This window comes from Parasteatoda tepidariorum, chromosome 9 (genome assembly GCF_982258835.1).
Source record: "Parasteatoda tepidariorum strain Cologne lab strain chromosome 9, Ptep-v5.0, whole genome shotgun sequence".
Taxonomy (NCBI): Eukaryota; Metazoa; Arthropoda; class Arachnida; order Araneae; family Theridiidae; genus Parasteatoda; species Parasteatoda tepidariorum.
This window is the reverse complement of record NC_141763.1, coordinates 57,073,160-57,090,170: the sequence shown is the minus strand read 5'-3', so window position 1 is coordinate 57,090,170 and position 17,011 is coordinate 57,073,160. Positions and strand designations below refer to the sequence as shown.

Genomic DNA, 17,011 nt, shown 5'->3' with positions numbered 1-17,011 from the left:
TATCAACTAGCTATACTGCTGGGATTCGAACCTGGTTCACCTCATTTTGAGGCAAACACTATCCACTTAGCCACCCTGGCTCACTAATATTTATTAATAAACTACAGGGCACTGGGTCCATGCCCGAGAATTCGTGGGTTCGAAACCCCTCCGGCGAAAGACTCCCCGTGTAGTAAATGGTGACAGGTGCGCACTAAATCTGTCAAGTGGCAAAGTCCTCCATGTTTCCATAACAAATCAATACCTCTGGGGGTACTGGATTGGAGATCGATCGTTCTCTGATTCAGGTCAAAATTATGATCTCTGGATGAATGAATGGATGGGTCCGCCCTATAAACGGGTGTGACAGAAGTCAAATTCTTGGCCATAAATGGCACCACTGGAAAAACAAGAACAATCGCACCCATCTACCTAAAACAGCCATACAAAAACAACAAAAATGAGAGCTGCTGACCACTTTAGCATTGCACCTTTTTTCTTCCCACAACAAGAATTACAAACAGCCTCTTCCATTATTTTTTACCAGAAGGGACCAAATAGTCAAGAGCCTACCCCATTTTAAAAATCACTTAAAACTATTAATCTAACATTTTATCAACGTTAATAAGAATGAAAATTATAACTATGTAGTTATTTGATACATGTTCATTCGAAATGGAAGTTAATAACAATTTGATAACATATCTAAAAGGGAAGACCTGAGAAGATTGATATTTGGCAGTTCTTTAAGATATTGTTGGAAATATTTAATTATTTGTAGCTATTATGAAAAGTTGTAAAGATGAGCTTCTGAAAGAGGAAGTATCAGTACATTTTATAACTTTGCAGAGACGAGTAAATGCTGCATGCTAATCAAGGATCGTTCAATATGTTGACAAAGTTTAGAAGCACTTGTATTAGAGCATCTTCTGAATGCAGACACAGTAAATGTAAACCTATAAAAAAAAGTTTAACTCAGTAAGTATAAATAGTAATACTGAGATTTTCTCATCCTAACATAAAAAAATTTTGTTTAAAATACAAAGGTTACTTGCATGTTGTTAAGTTTAAGAGGGATCCTGAAAAATTTTTATTTATTTTAATTTTTTTTTTTTTTTTTTTTTTGTAATTTAAATTACATATTCACATACAAAATGAGATTAATTTTTGTTTGCTTAGGATCTAACAAAACCAAATTTAATATTTTTCTTTATTTGTTGATTAAATAGTTAATTCCATTTGATAGTATTATTTCAGAGATTTTATAATTTTGTAAGTTATAAAATGTTTTACACTAATAGTATTTTATTGCCAAATAAATCAGAAAAAAGTTAAAATGTGATTATTGAAAAACCCTCTAATTTCCATATAACAATCAAACTGGTTTTGATGTTTTTAAACCTGGCTTCCAAATGACAGATTATAACTTCCTTTTTTTTCTAGATTAAATATTTATTTGCAACCACAAATGTAATGACTTAATGTAATGTGTAATGACTTCATTTTTTTTTTGTATAGGATCTTCATTTTGAAGATACCATAAAAAAAACTAAAGGGTTATTATGGAATACTTAGTATATATAATTTTTTTTTCCTTCTTAAAATGAACTACAGAATACTACAGATCACAAAGCTATATATACGTTGCTCTTTTTCCTAATCAAAATAATACTTAAAATTTTTTCCACAGACCATTTAATTAAATTCTCAAGTTATAGGCATAATGTAAAGACACACTATGTGATATTTCTAAAACTCACTTATTATTTTCAATGTTGTAAAATGTACCATAGCCTTCTTCTGTCATAGGCATCACACAACCACCTAGGGGAGTATAGCCAACACAGCTGGTTGATAAAATGAAATTTCCATTTCCACCACTGAAATTTATTAAATAATTATGTTGAAAACCTTTTATATTGAATGAATCAAAACATATTTTATACCTAAAACTATTATTTAGAAACGCTTGTTCATGATACTTAATTAAAAATGCTACAAGGATACAATAGTATTTTATTTGTGTAAAAAAAAAACTATAACTGTTGTACTATGAAATAAATAAGCATAAAAGAAAGCTATTTATAACAATAAATATGAACTTTTTAAATATAATTAACTACAGAATTGCGAGATTTTATTATTTGTGGTTAAAGATTAATATTTTCAAAATGTAGTTTGGCTTTTAAAGTGCTACACTTATGGCATTTCAACCTTTGTATACGAACTTGCCATTTGTAGTGCAGGAAAACAACAGGGATAAAAGATTAAGTAATAAAAATGAATCAAAATTTTCAAATTTGTTTTAAAATTTTTCATATATCAACAGTTTGGTGAGTTTTGTATAAAAGGCTTTGAAAATCAATTTTTCTAAAAACTTCTAAAAATTTTTATTTTCAAACTATTAATTGGTCTAACCACATTATGGATTATGTAATGACCTATTTCAAAATACGATATTGACTATATTGAAAATACGATATATTTCATAAATGAAATTTCACTAAAAATCAGCTTTTTAAATGTGTATTAAACATAATGCACAGTAAAACAGCAATTAAGAAAATACAATTATCCAACCGGTCTCCATTTAAGTCAAAAGAATTACTAATAATCCAATTAAAAATGTGATTTTTTACAGTTATAAGAAATAAAAACCAACTTGACAAAATATTTATTTATCAAGCCACAATTAAATTCATATAAAATGAATTTAAACCTCTGAAACTAACAGCTAGTCTTATTCAGTTATAAAATGATTAATATGAGACATGTATAATATTGGCGATGTTGACCTTGTTTTTCTTTTTCATATTTAATTATCATAATGTAATTAACTATTACATTTTGATAATTATTATTTTACTTACCAATAGAACTGCACACAGAAAGTTATAATTTTTGTTTTAGCCTTCAAGATGGTATTGCACACATATCTAAAACCTCACACCATTTTCTACCTAGAAACAGTCCTGCACCTAGAAAAAGTCCGTGATTTTCTTTCGCACTGAAACACCAACCTATCTAGAATTGGACAGGGGAAAAATGACCCTTAATTTCACAATTTTCTGATAGGAGGCCTAATTGGTTTTCTGATTGGCGGAAACAGCCTGAAACACAGTTGTATAACAGTAAAAAAATGTGAACATTTTTAAAAATGAAAGTATTGAAACCAACATTGAATTAGGTCTGGCCAAAAAGTATATCTAAGAAAAGTTTTTTTAAATGTGTATAAAGTATGGATAAATGGCCTAGAGAAAGACATTAAAAAATAAAAATTGGAGATCACTAGCAAAAAAAGGTAAGCCCGGAAAAAAAAAACTTCTTGAGAAGGCCAAGGCCCACCCTGGGCTGTCGAGGCATTGATGATGATGATGTATAAAGTATTTACCTCTTAGAGAATGAAGGATCGCTGAAAATCTCTGGAAGAGGTACGCCTTCTTCAACTGATAACATATATAATCCTAATAAATGTCTATCACAACCTACAATAAAAAGAGTGTTGATATTCATAAGATAACATTTATCGGAACAACAACGGACATTTATAAGATAAATTAAAAGTATGAAAACGCCAAGATATCATGCAAAATAAATATTATACTTTTAATACATTTTTTTTCTCCATTTTCCAAACTAAGAAATAATAAATTATCCAAAAATTTTATTAAGGCACTGTTTAACACCAACATTTCTAATGAAGAATATCTTGGAATTAAAGTCTTAGCTAAATCAATATTGAAAATAATATTGTAATCTTCTATAACCTGAATTTTCGTTCCAACTTTCAATTATTTAACAAATTGGAAAATCTTTATATCTTTATATATTTTGTAATAAAATGAGTGTCATTAATATTTTCAAAATCAAAATTCTTACTTAAAATTTTGAATTCATTCCAAAAATTAGTACAATGAAAAAAAATACTTATCTACCTTTATTATCAGTGCAATCTTTCATAAGTGTTTTAAATTTTTCAGCAGCAACCATCAAGAGTTGAAGTTTTTCCCCTGCCTGCAAGTTATAAAAAAAAAATTACTATTAATTAAATAAACTTTAATACAGACTTGTTTAAGAGTGTTTATCATCAAACCCTTTGATGCAGATAGAACACCTGTGTCTCTTTCTTGATTTTTGTCTCTTTCATGACTTTTCATGATTCTTTCATGATTTTGATTCGAATTACAAGCAAATAGATATTTTGGTACTTTTTAATTATAAAAAAAGTGTCTGATAGTCACTAAAAAATAATTTGTTCGATTATTGAAATTATATTTGTACCTAAAATATAAAATACAAAAAAAATTTTCATTCACATTCAAAGGTTTATCAATTGATTTTGTAAATTAAAAAAATTTTAATGATGAATAACTGTTTCTCTTAGACCTAAATAAGTGCAATTTTGAAGAATCACTGTAAGTCGGAAGGAACATTTTACCTTTAATGTAGAAAAAGACACCAGTGTGTTTTATGCTGTATTTGATAACCATAAACTATTAAAATGCTAAATATAATATTTTTCACTTATTTTGACCTGAATTAATACAAAATAATGAAAAAAGTATGAAAAATATGTTTCTTGAGAATTCTGCATCAAAGGGTTAAAACACAAGTAAAGTTGTACTATTTACTTGTAAAACAAATATTAGAATTCAGTTCCCATTTATGCTTCATTTTGTACAAATATCTTAGTGACATAACAAACTGTTTAATAAAAATGAAAAATATAAGTTTTCATCTTAAATATCTCAACTATTTGGAGCTTGCATACAATTCTACTGCATTTGCAGTATTTAGAGAGTAAAAAATGTTATAATTACCGATATTTTGTCTTCAATCATAGATTGTACCCATTCTACAGCTTCTGGAAAACATGACCTCATAGTCTCAGTCCTGCCATGGTAAAATTGGCGTGTAGCTGCCGTCACATAAGTAGGGGCAGGTCTATTATTAAAAAAAAGTATAAAAATGAAGCATATCATAAAGAGTCATAATTTTTTAAACACAGTTACTAGTAAAAAATATGTAGTGTCTGTAATTTCACATCCTTATTATTAGGAAGGAGTCAGAGTAAACTTTTGTTTTAATGATTAACAGCAACTTCCAGTCAGAATGTGTTCTTACTACAAACATAACAGCAAGTAACCAAATTACACAGATAAATCTGTGAGTTAATCATAAAACAGAAAAACCAATAAATCAGGGAATTGATTACAAGGGCGCCGGCAGAATAATATAAAAGGGGGTGCAACCCTCTAACAAACTAACACCCCTACCAAAAAAAAATTTTTTTTTTAATATTCTGTTATTACATTTTGTTTTGTTTTTACATATACTTTCATCTGTTAATTATTTTCAACATACATTTCTTCATTGTTAACAAGATAATTAAAAAAAAGTACGAATTTCTTGTACTTGCAAATTTTGCTACGAGAAACTGTATTGATGGCGCTGGCATAGCTACTGACTTTGAAACACAAATAACTACAAACAGTAATTTTGCATACTAAAGTGTTTGTGCACGCTTAACATTGGTATTTATTGTGTTAATGAAGTTCTACAGTTGGGAGAAGTCAGTTTGTGTTATACACCTTTGTTAAACTGAATAACTAATAGAAAATATAATATTACTTATATTTTATTAAATGAAATTTAAAAATATAGCTTAGATATCTGCCAAGTTTGTGCATGCTCAGTGTGCATAAGAAAAGAATCAAGGATGATTCAGAATTCATTGAAAAAGTTATAAACAGATTTGGACAGCAAACAAGACGATTGCAATTCTTGCTTGATTAAGCAATTTTTTAATTGTTATGTATCAACAATTACTTATTTGTTTTTGAATAAAAATATTTTTAATAAAAAAATTTTATGACAAAATTGTTTTTCTGTATCTCTTTAATTGTTTTTTAAAAAAAGTCGGCGGGGGGAGGGGGTGCAAGTACACCCTCTTGCACCCCGCGCCCTTGATTGATAATAAATCAGATATCAATAAAGTATGTCAGTGAATCATCAACTAAATAAATTTAGGAAAGAAATATTTAGTAAATCAAAAAATAAGTTAATTTATGAATCTGTGGGTAATAAATCAGTGTATCCACAGGTTATCAAATCAATGAAAGAGTAAATAGCTATCAAATGAAATAATTAGTCTATCAAAGAAAGAGGAAATTGGTGTATCAAAAGCTCAATGAATCAATAAATCAGTGAATTACAGAAACAATAAATATATGAGTCACTTAAACAGTAAACAATAAATCAGTAAATCTTTGACCTGTTGATTTGTTTTTGTGAATTCATTTAGGCATCATAGTGGTTCAAAGAAAAAATCAAGACAACGTTTTTCAAACAAATCAGGGCATTTTTAGAACAGTACTATACACATACCCAAGGTTGCCACAGAAAAAAAATGGCTGAAATAGTTGCTTTTAGTAGCTTAAAGCAAGAAAATAGTTGCCAAAATAAGAACAAAAATTCATCAAAAATATGACTAAAATTTTGTTAATGACTTAAGTGTCATATACCATGATCCATTTAGACAAGTTGGTGGCAAATATGATAATTTTTATATAAACGTTAATGTTCTAGCACAATTTTCCCTTTTATCAATAATTTCTCTGGGAAATAAATAAATTAATATATATACACACACACACATATATATTGTGAAAAGTGATTACTCAAATTCGAATATTGTATAAAAAAAAACATTTTTTTCTTAAATTCTGCAGAATTTCGAAGCAATAACCATTGAAAAGACGACCGAGAAGCGAAATAGACTTACAAAGGAATCTGCAGATTGAACGAATTAAAAAGTGAAGACTCAAATTTGTAATTCAAAATTTTAAACATTTTTTATTTTTTAAGAAAAAAAGTTCAGTTTGTTCAAAATCTATTGTGGGTCGCAGATTTTGAACCTTATTTATGCTAAAAAAAACATAGCTAGGAGTACAGACAAGTCTCCCAATAGTCTCCTCCTCCTGAAAGTAGTTGCTTTTTTTAGCCTTTTCAGGCAAAAAAAGTTGCCATAGTCGCCTCATGCCAAAAATAGTTGCAAATAGTTGCCTTTTAGTTATCTGTGGCAACCCTGTATACCAGACTTCTTTTAAATAGGGCAAATGACAAACTAAAAAAAGTATAATTTTCTCAAGGTACCTCTTCATAGATTAAAATTGACATTGTAGATAACTCTCCCCACATTGGTGACCTTCAGACGTGATGTGAACATGCCTACCTTGACAGAAACGCACAGTTTGATATGAACATGCCTACCCTGACAGTAATGCCCACTTTGATTTGAACACGCCCACTTCGATGGATGGTCCACATTGAAATGTTGACTTGCTACTTGTGACTGCGACATTATCCACCTCCTTGCTCTGTTCCTACTCAATCTCGATGAAACACGAAGTTGGCCAGCGCACACTCGACTGCTAAAGGCAACACAGGAGCAACCACGAACTTAATACAGCTCTCCCGGCTTCTCACAAAAACAGAAATTAATCAACTAGTGGTATCCGTTCATCGAATTCTATCACAGATAAAATTCTGGTGGGGGAGTACTGTAGTGTATCTACCACTACAAAAATACAATTTCAATTCCCTAGTATATAAGACCTGCTGACTTCTGCCCCATTCCTTCTGGAAATCCCTCATTACTGACTTTGATTGTTCCAGAATCTTAACATCAACAATTACAAGACTAAGAACAAGCCACTTTAAAGGGATGAAAATTCTTCCTGACAAAATAAGAACTTATATTCCCAGAAAGAACTGCGTCAATATCCAACTTACCCCGGATCACATTCTCGAGTGCCCAGCCCTTACCCCATATGTTTTACATCTGGGTATGGTGCCAATGGCTTCCCAGCAAAAACAAATCTGTAGGTCCAGCTCCACAAAACTGCTGTTTGCCACCAGCTAAAGCGACGGGTCTGTGCCGGCAAAAGTCACTTTCAACTGTACTAAAGTGAATGGCTGGCCTTCTGTCGAGCCAACAATACCGGCCTATCGATGGCCGGTAGTACCTAACCCAGCAGTTACTGTCTAAAACGCGCTGGGTGAGTGATTGCCCGACATTTTCCAGTAGAGGGTAATCAATGAATCAATAATTGAGGGCCAGCAATTTATATACACCCAGCAGCATCCGTTTAGTTTATAGAGGTCATTGACCTAGTTACAGGAGTAATTAAAACCCACAAACCTAATTTTTATTTAATTCAATTAGCTAAATAAATATCTAGCTATCTAATACATTTCTGAATAAATTATTAATATATGAACTAAGAAAATATTTCTAGGTTAATTTTTTCATTTAAATTGTTTTATGCAAAGAATATTTTTTACACAGTTCAACCCCTTAGTCCTAAAGATTTGCTGTGCACAATCTATGCTTCCACTTATCAATACATTTTTAAACTAGGTAAACATATGTAATAATCTTTTCTTTACAGTGATATTCTACTTAAAAGCAGAATAATAAAACTGCTGTCCAGAATTATGAAAATTCTGTATCTCACAAATAATTTTTCAAGTTTTAACTTGAAGTCAATATATATGTCTATAATAGCTTGTAGTCAGTATATATATGTTTTAAAATAAAAGCTGTGTTCTTAAGGAATCTAGTGATACTATTGTACCCTATACAAAAATAAATACAACCTACAGCCAATAATATTAAGAGGCTGTCCAGAGATGATCATTTAGTGCGATACTGATCATGAATTCATGTTTTACTGATTATATTTAGTCTTGCAGCAAATTTAACAAAAAATAGGTGTATTGGACAAAAATGTACTAATGTAGCCAGTCATGTAATGAATTGAATGTACCCTGAAATTAGTTAAATGAATAATCAACATTGTCTCTTGCAAACATTTTATTATACAAAGACATATAAATACAAAGACATAACCTTAATCAATACAAATATTACACAAATTTCAATTTAATTTTAAAAATAATAAAAACAACAGAGAAATCATATCTTTGTCTACATAGAATCACTTGGAATAGCACAGAAGAGTTCTCCTGAAAGAGAGGATAATAAAATAAAAATTATGCAAATCGTATATTTTAAAAACATAAGTATTTTTGTGAAAATGAGCTTTTAAAACTAATATTTCTATCGAAAAGTTTTTGCTTTTATCATTTCATTGATAAATTTTGACTCATCAAATTAGTCTTCAAATTAGTAACACCATGCAAAACATACACCTGTCTTATAATTTAGAAAGATTTTGAACATAAAATTCCTTTCTGAATGAAATTATTGAATATTGACTCACGAACCCATTAAGATTGACAACTAGTACATGAAAATCTAACTGTTAAATGAAAAGTTATTCAGGGTGTTTAATTTTGTGCTCACCTTTTCTCAGAAAATATTTAATTTTAAAAAACATGCAGTTTTTTCTTCATTAATTTTATGGCGCTCAATTTTATTGCATTTAATATTTAAAACAATTATGATATTCTAATGTAAATTATTGTTTCAAGGAAAGGTATAGAAGAAAAATTACTTTTAAATATATATTACTTACATGCACGAATGTATCAATAGTATTTCTTTTTCGCTTTACTTTTATGATTAAATTTTTAATTGTATACCCTTGACAAAAAAAATTTCAAAATTTACAACATTTTTCATATTAAAATAGGCATCAAAACAATAATATGTATTGAATTGAAACCATATGAAAAAAGGTTGCTCAAAATTTGCTAGTTAAAAAGGCAGATAATTTTAAAATTCTGTAATAACTTTATAAATCAATAAATTCTTAAATTACTTTAATGGTGATGCTTTGTGAAATTAATATTTTCCTCATATAAAAAACACAAGAACTAGATAAGAATAACGACAGATTTGACCAATGTCACGATTTCCGTAATGTCTTTATATAACTGGTATAGATGTAAGACAAAAAATGAAAAGTTTACATAAATATTAATAACATTGTTTACATCTCTGATGAAATTTCTTTTCTTCAAATTTTTTTATTAATTTAGTTCCTTCTTTTAACAAAAAATATTTGTTAAATACTCCATTACTATGCCTAGGAATAAAAAAGGGAAAGGTGCTTCCTAAAAAAAAAAGGGTACACCGAGTTTTTAAAGGGCTTTTAATTAACACCATAAATAGTTAACAAAATGTGTACTATTATGTAACAGCTGAATTCGATTCTTAACGACTGCAAAATTACCATCCTATACCTACTATTTTACATGTATATTTCAAAAAGTAGTTCTCACCCATTATCAAAATGAGAAAAATTTGTAGCTTACAAAGAAAAAAAACATGCTAATAGAAAATCATTGTGCAATAGAAAACATTGTGCAATAGAAAAAAATATTGTTAAACTTGAAGGCTTTTTCCATAATTTAAACTATTAACTAATAAACGATTAATTAAAAATAAATATTGAAAGGTACATATTTTTAAAAAAAATATTCATTTCAAATTTTTTTAAAAAATCTTTTAATAAACTTATTGATACTAAAAAAATCTTTTAAAAATTTAACCAGTTGAGAATTAACAAAGTAAATATTTGTAATGGTATCTGAATCAAACTTATTAACACGAATAATTTTAAAAGTGTGTAATCATCATTTACACATTAAATTTTTTAAAAGGAATATTATCAGACAGTGTCGTCAAAGGGCAGTGAGGACGGTTGGCCCTTCTCGAGGAGGTACACTGCATTTTTATTTGATACAGAAAAATTAGTTGTCATTTTCTGTAGATTAGAATAGCAGGAGTTGCACATTAACCACTTTCAACATATACTTTTCGAATTCTAGCAAATAAACTCTGTAATAGGATACACACATTATGGGCCACAAATAAAAGAAACAAAACTTATTTAAATCTAATGAATAATTCAGAGAAAAATTAGACTGAAAACATTTAAACCTGTTTGATTGCCCAAGGACAGGAGCGTTACAATGGGTGTTTCCTTATTATAGACTTTTTTCCCTTTTTTTTTTTAAATTGCAGGCATTGGGGGGTTGTCCCATTGGCCACAGGAATGCCAGAACTACTACTTTCTTCTTGTTACCCAGTGGGCACCTGTGGTGAAGCAGGGTCGCCCACGTCACACAACCACAACCCGTTTATAGGGCGGAAAGTTAAAAAAGAATCTTTAAAAACTTCAACATTTCATTATGCAATTAAACTGGTTCTGATGTTTTTCATCTCGTTTAACTCATAAAATCGTAAGATTTCTATAATATTTTTGCTTCTGTCGCACTTAAATGTTAGTTTAGAGATTCCTAATGTGTTTACATTTTAAACTTCTGTTTCAAGAAAACTTTTTCGTTTTTAAAAAGGTAGGTGTATATATTTTTGCCAAATAAAAATATTTTGTACTATTGAAGAATAGATAAATAAGTGAAATGTAGGTGTTATTAACATTATTTCTTAGTTACCATAAATTAAATTTACTTACACATTTTATTAAGAATTTTTTAACTTTTACGGGGCATTTTATTTGCTTGGACTAAAAAATTGTTCTTATCGCAAAAATTTTTTCTACCAAATAATGTCTTAGAAGGCATTCAATATTGTACAGGTTAGTTTCAAGATGCTTCAAATCAGTACTTTGTCGTTACTTTTTTTTTTCTCTTTAACCTACACGTTTTTAAGCTATGTTAACAAGGTAGGTTTTTAAATATGATTGTGTTTTCACAATCAAAATCTTACTGTACTTAATAAAATTTTTAAAAAAATATTTTATATACATCAATAAAATTTATAAATATAACACTTTTTATCATTGAATAGGGAAGTGAACGATTAAAATGAAAATTAATAACCATTATTAAAATATAAAACTACATACAGTGACCAATCACTTCTGCGCCACCTCTTTTATGTGCCTTTTGCATATATACAAAGGTTTTCAAAGGCCCTTGATCATTATATAGGAAAATAATAATAATTCTTTATGCATCATTCAGAAAATATATATTTTAATTCAGCACACAATTTTTTTTTAAAAGTCTAAAATTTTGATTTTATTTTTTGTTTAAATAGAAAAAAATAATCCCATTTTTTAGAAAAAGTTTTCAGTTTAAAGCAAATAAACAATCTTCGTTACAGATAAAAGGAAATAAGTTACTGGATCTAGTAATACAGTTCATTTTTCTTCCCTATGGGATTTTTTTCACCTTTATCGTTTCTAGGAAGACATTTTTTTATATGAATTTGAATAAGGTGTCTTATCTATCACACCACCCACATTGAAACCACCATATATACCACCCATATGCTTTCAAAATTTATCTAGCAGTGTCTTTCCCACCACCAATTAAAACGTTAGTTTTTGGTCAAGGAATGTAAAGCTATAGCGATTACTATTACTCAGTTTACGCGAAAACAGAGATGACAAAAACATTACTCGAAATCATTAAAAACAATTAGAAGGTTTAGCCGCTATTCACGACTATTTGTAGTTTTATTCAGCTATTGAAACTTTTCTATCTAGCTTTTCTTATTTGTATGAACTTACTGTTTTTAAAATCTTATGGACTTTTTCTCTTGGTCCCAAAGACTGAAGCATAATGAGAATTCACTGTATTTTATAAATGAATTCGCTTAATACATTAAAATGTCCCTAATCCTTCTTTAAAATCATAATTCAAATAATAATAATTAAAATAATACTTCTCAAAATAATAAATTATTTATGCACATCAAAGATTCTGCAGATGATAAAAGTAATAAAACTTACAGAAATTCATGGTGGACTGGCACAGGTTTACCAACATTTGAAGAGCTAAAAGGGAAAAAAAAGGGTCTTATTTTTATGTAAATATTAACTTGAGATATACAGTAAAAAATTTTTTCAGTAAACTTTTAGCAGAAATTTAAAAAACATTATACAACGGACACCCAGAAAGATTAAGTAAAAATTAGAATAATATTTTTTCGAAATTTGAATGAGAAAAATAACTTGCAGGCTACGAAATTTTATTAACAGAATCGTCATCAATAAAACAACAAAATTTTCTAAGTTCGCCTCTAGGATCACAAAATATAAGGTCAGCGTTTAAAATCTTCCAAAGAGTTAATTGAAATTTATTTTTTTATTTCCACTTAAAGATTCTCCACAAAAAATTATTGTAAATTTAGCTTTCGCTGAATCTGAAGCTTTTCTTATGTGCATGAACTTACTGTTTTTAAAATCTTATACACTTTTTCTCTTGGTCCCAAAAACTGATGCATAAGGGAGAATTCACTGCACTTTATAAATAAATTTGCTTTATACATTAAAATGTCCCTAATTCTTCTTTAAAATCATAATTCAAGTAATAATAATTAAAATACTACTTCTCAAAGTACCTAATATTAAATTAATTATGTACATCCAAGATTCTGCATATGATAAAAGTTAAAAAACTTACTGAAATTCATGGTGGACTGGCACAGGTTGAAAAGCTAAAAGGAAAAAAAAGGTCATATTTTTATGTAAATATTACCTTGTATACAGTAAAAATATTTTACGGTAAACTCTTAGCAGAAATTTAAAAAGTATTACCCAATGGACACCCAGAAAGATTAAATAAAAATTAAAATATTTTTTAGAAATTAGAATGAGAAAAATAACTTGTAGGCCAGGAAATTTAGAATGAGAAAAATAACTTTTCGACCAGGAAATTTTATTAACAGAATTGTCAACAATGAAAAAAAAACACAAAATATAAGGTTAGCATTGAAAATCTTCCTAAGAGTTAATTGAAATTTATTTTTTTATTCCCACTAATAGATTCTCGGCAAAAAATTATTGTAAATTTAGCTTTTGCTGAATCTGAAGCTTTTCTTATTTGCATGAACTTACTGTTTTTTAAATCTTATACACTTTTTCTCTTGGTCCCAAAGACTGGTGCATAAGTGAGAATTCACTGTACTTTATAAATGAATTCGCTTAATACATTAAAATGTCCTTAATCCTTCTTTAAAATCATAATTCAAATAATAATAATTAAAATATTACTTCTCAAAATAATATTAAATTATTTATGCACATCAAAGATTCTGCAGATGATGAAAAAAAAAAATAAGTTAATTGATAAATCATTTTAACTATTAATAAATTTAAAAATTTGTATCAGGGGAATTGGTTGGTAATAGTTGCTTTTCTCAATTTAATTTATGTAAAATAGAACAGTTTCACATAAAAGTCATTTTTGAAATTTAATTTATTTTGAAAAAAACTTTTCAAATTGATTATAATCAAATTTTTGTCGTTTCCTTATGGTTCGCCCCCTAGTACAATAATTTAAAATATGTGCGTTTAAACCCTCACTTTGCTGTGGTCAGACTGACAGGCAAACAACAACTATTTTGCTCAAGCCAAAACAGATTATGAAAATAAAATAAGAAAATTATCAATAAAAAAAAGCGGCTATATTTTTTCGTTAAGCCGTGTTTCAAACTACTCGTAAATTTACGTTTAAATTAGTGTTCAATGGAATCTAATATTAAAGCATATTGTGTCTAATAAACTATTATTAATAATTATATTAGTCTAGCACTTCCATACAAAGCTCAATATAAGGATTTGATATTTAGTTTAAGAAAAAAAAAATTCCTTTAAGTGATAAGATGTAAGTTGTCAATGGAATAAGAGTTGAATTTGGAGCACTTCAGCTACTTGGAAACTGAAGTTGATGAGAACAGAGACGCAGTACTTCACTCAGTTGGAAAATAGTAGAAATTTCAATTGCAAGTTACCATTGTTACAAACATGAAAGCGAGATAATTCAATAAATAATAAATACATTAAGTAATAAAACTTACAGAAATTCATGGAGGACTGGCACAGGTTTTCTAACATTTAAAGAGGTAAAAGAAAAAAAAAGGTCTTACTTTCATGTGAATATTAACTTGAGATATACAGTAAAAAAATTTCGCTTAACTTTCAGCAAAAATTTAAAAAGCATTACACAACGGGCACTCAAAACGTTTGAATGAAAATTAGAATAATATTTTTCAGAAATTAGAATGAGAAAAATAACTTGTAGGTCAGGAAATTTTCTTAACAGAATTGTCAACAATAAAACAACAAAATTTTCTAAGTTCGGCTCTAGGATCACAAAATATAAGGTTAGCATTGAAAATCTTTCAAGGAGTTAATTGAAAAACTTTTATTTCCACTGAAAGATTCTCTGCAAAAAATTATTATAAATTTAGCTTTCAGTGATTTGGAAGCAGTTATAACTTGTTTTCTCAATAGAATACAAGTTAAATTTGAAGCACCTCGGCTACTTCGAAAGTGGTCAAACATCCTTTTAAGAAGTTGTACTTGTAAATAAAATGGTATTATATTCTGTCTATAGCGGTCAGGAAATGATTGTAATTTAAATTGTCAACAAGTACAGAGCTCCTGTAGATTTTAGTACTCTAACTAGTCGAAAAGTAGAAATTTTGATCGCATGTTACCAATACGAGTGCGAGTTCATTAAATTAATAATAAACACAGCAAGAAATAAGAAAACCTATAGAAATTCATGGAGAGCGCTAACAGGTTTTCTAACATTTTTAAAACTAATAGAAAAAGAGTTGTTTGTTATTTTTATTGAGTATGAATTTTGTTTTCATATTGTATTGAACTTTTATATATTTTTGTAATCCCTATAAAAATCGGGCATTATTTTATATGAATATTAACTTGAAATTCACAATAAAAACATTATTCACTTAACTTTTAACAAAAATTATGAAGTAACTTAACATTGATTTCAAAATATAAAAGAATTTTGTAATATTTTTTTTTTGTATAAGTGGGGTTAGCCAATATACAATTAAGTATGAGCAACTGCGTGCTAAAAAACTTTCCATAATCTATATTTTTTTTAGGTTGTTTAAGAATTCACAGCACGATTCTTCGCAATTATTTATATTAACATGTACAAATAAATTTTTCATCTTAATTTAAACTATTTAGTATAAATTATTAAACCTTTACCTATTTTTACACTTGAATTTAGCTCAAAAATTTCATTAAAATGAAATACATATAACAGAAACAATTTTTAATATTACTAACAGCAATTAGTTAACTAAAATCTAAATATTATTTAACATATTATTATACAAACCTATTTTCATAATATACTTAGATAAACCTGATTTATATCATATGCTACAACATATTATGAATTGCACTTAAAGAGTCATCATACAACAGAATTTATATTTGTTTTTGGCGTGCTACTGCTCGAAATTTGGCGGCGATCTTGGTGTTGATAAAACATTTGTCTGTACATTTTCATTGAATTAAATTTTATATTTTTTATTATTCTATCTTAGAAAGGTGTTAATTATGATGTATTAATTGAATAAAGATGATTGCCAATCTAAAACATAGCGCCAAAACAGCACTTCAAACGCGGTTCTTTGTAAACCGAAATCTGCACGTCGTAAACATATTTGAACAATAGTAAATCAAAAATGATTAAAATAATAACTTCAATGTAATAGAAAAAAATAAAACCTTACCTTTTTTGAAAATTATAAGAATCCAACGTGCTTCTTTTTCTAAACAATAAATTCACAATTACAGTTACTCGCTCGACCGCTTCACTGGCGGCAGCAGACAACTTTAACTTGGTGGCCCATTGGGTAGATTCAGACTGACGGGATGCGGCTGTTTGTAAGGTACATGCCCAACATTTCCTACAATGTTGGCAAAAGTTCATAGGGTGGCCCAGCAATCAACCCAGCTGACAGTAATTTGCACCTTCACTTTTCAATCAGTACCGTCAGTAATTTCGAAGATGGCCAGAACTTATGTTTTTGCTGGGTTCAGAACTTTGTGGGATCCTCTACAGTAATGATGTATTGGAGCTAGCGGATGCAGTTTTGAAGGCACACGAGGCCATTTAATTGTCCATGGACACGATAAAAAATAATAAGACCTGTTAACTTGATTCTACGTTGGGGTACCTTTTCATTGATGAAAGTTGACATTGTCCATATCTACTCTCCCCGCAACACGTTCACAAATTATAGCAAAACAGATACAAAAAA

At 28.6% G+C, this 17,011-nt stretch overlaps 1 protein-coding gene and 1 long non-coding RNA gene across 5 annotated transcripts in view; both read right to left on the bottom strand.

The window, feature by feature from the left end:
- Positions 1 to 221: 221 nt before the first annotated feature.
- CROT (Carnitine O-octanoyltransferase) overlaps positions 222 to 17,011 on the bottom strand; it is a 51,081-nt gene continuing 34,291 nt past the window's right edge. For both annotated transcript variants that reach the window (XM_021146451.4, XM_016049784.4), the window contains exons 12-16: positions 4,800 to 4,923; positions 3,915 to 3,993; positions 3,371 to 3,464; positions 1,740 to 1,859; positions 222 to 935 (exon numbers count right to left, since the gene is read on the bottom strand). In XM_021146451.4, the coding sequence (XP_021002110.1) occupies positions 815 to 935; positions 1,740 to 1,859; positions 3,371 to 3,464; positions 3,915 to 3,993; positions 4,800 to 4,923 (538 nt within the window). In that variant the 3' untranslated portion in view covers positions 222 to 814. The remainder of the gene's footprint in view (positions 936 to 1,739; positions 1,860 to 3,370; positions 3,465 to 3,914; positions 3,994 to 4,799; positions 4,924 to 17,011) is intronic.
- LOC147804074 (uncharacterized) lies at positions 8,840 to 16,790 on the bottom strand. 3 transcript variants are annotated; one of them, XR_015429244.1, is made up of 5 exons: positions 16,481 to 16,790; positions 14,780 to 14,809; positions 13,384 to 13,417; positions 12,711 to 12,755; positions 8,840 to 9,009 (listed from the first exon to the last, which is right to left on the bottom strand). It is a non-coding gene; the product is annotated as an uncharacterized LOC147804074 (long non-coding RNA). The 3 variants fall into 3 exon arrangements; XR_015429245.1 differs by lacking the exon at positions 14,780 to 14,809 and having other exon boundaries at positions 16,481 to 16,598; XR_015429246.1 differs by lacking the exons at positions 14,780 to 14,809; positions 16,481 to 16,790 and adding an exon at positions 16,081 to 16,205.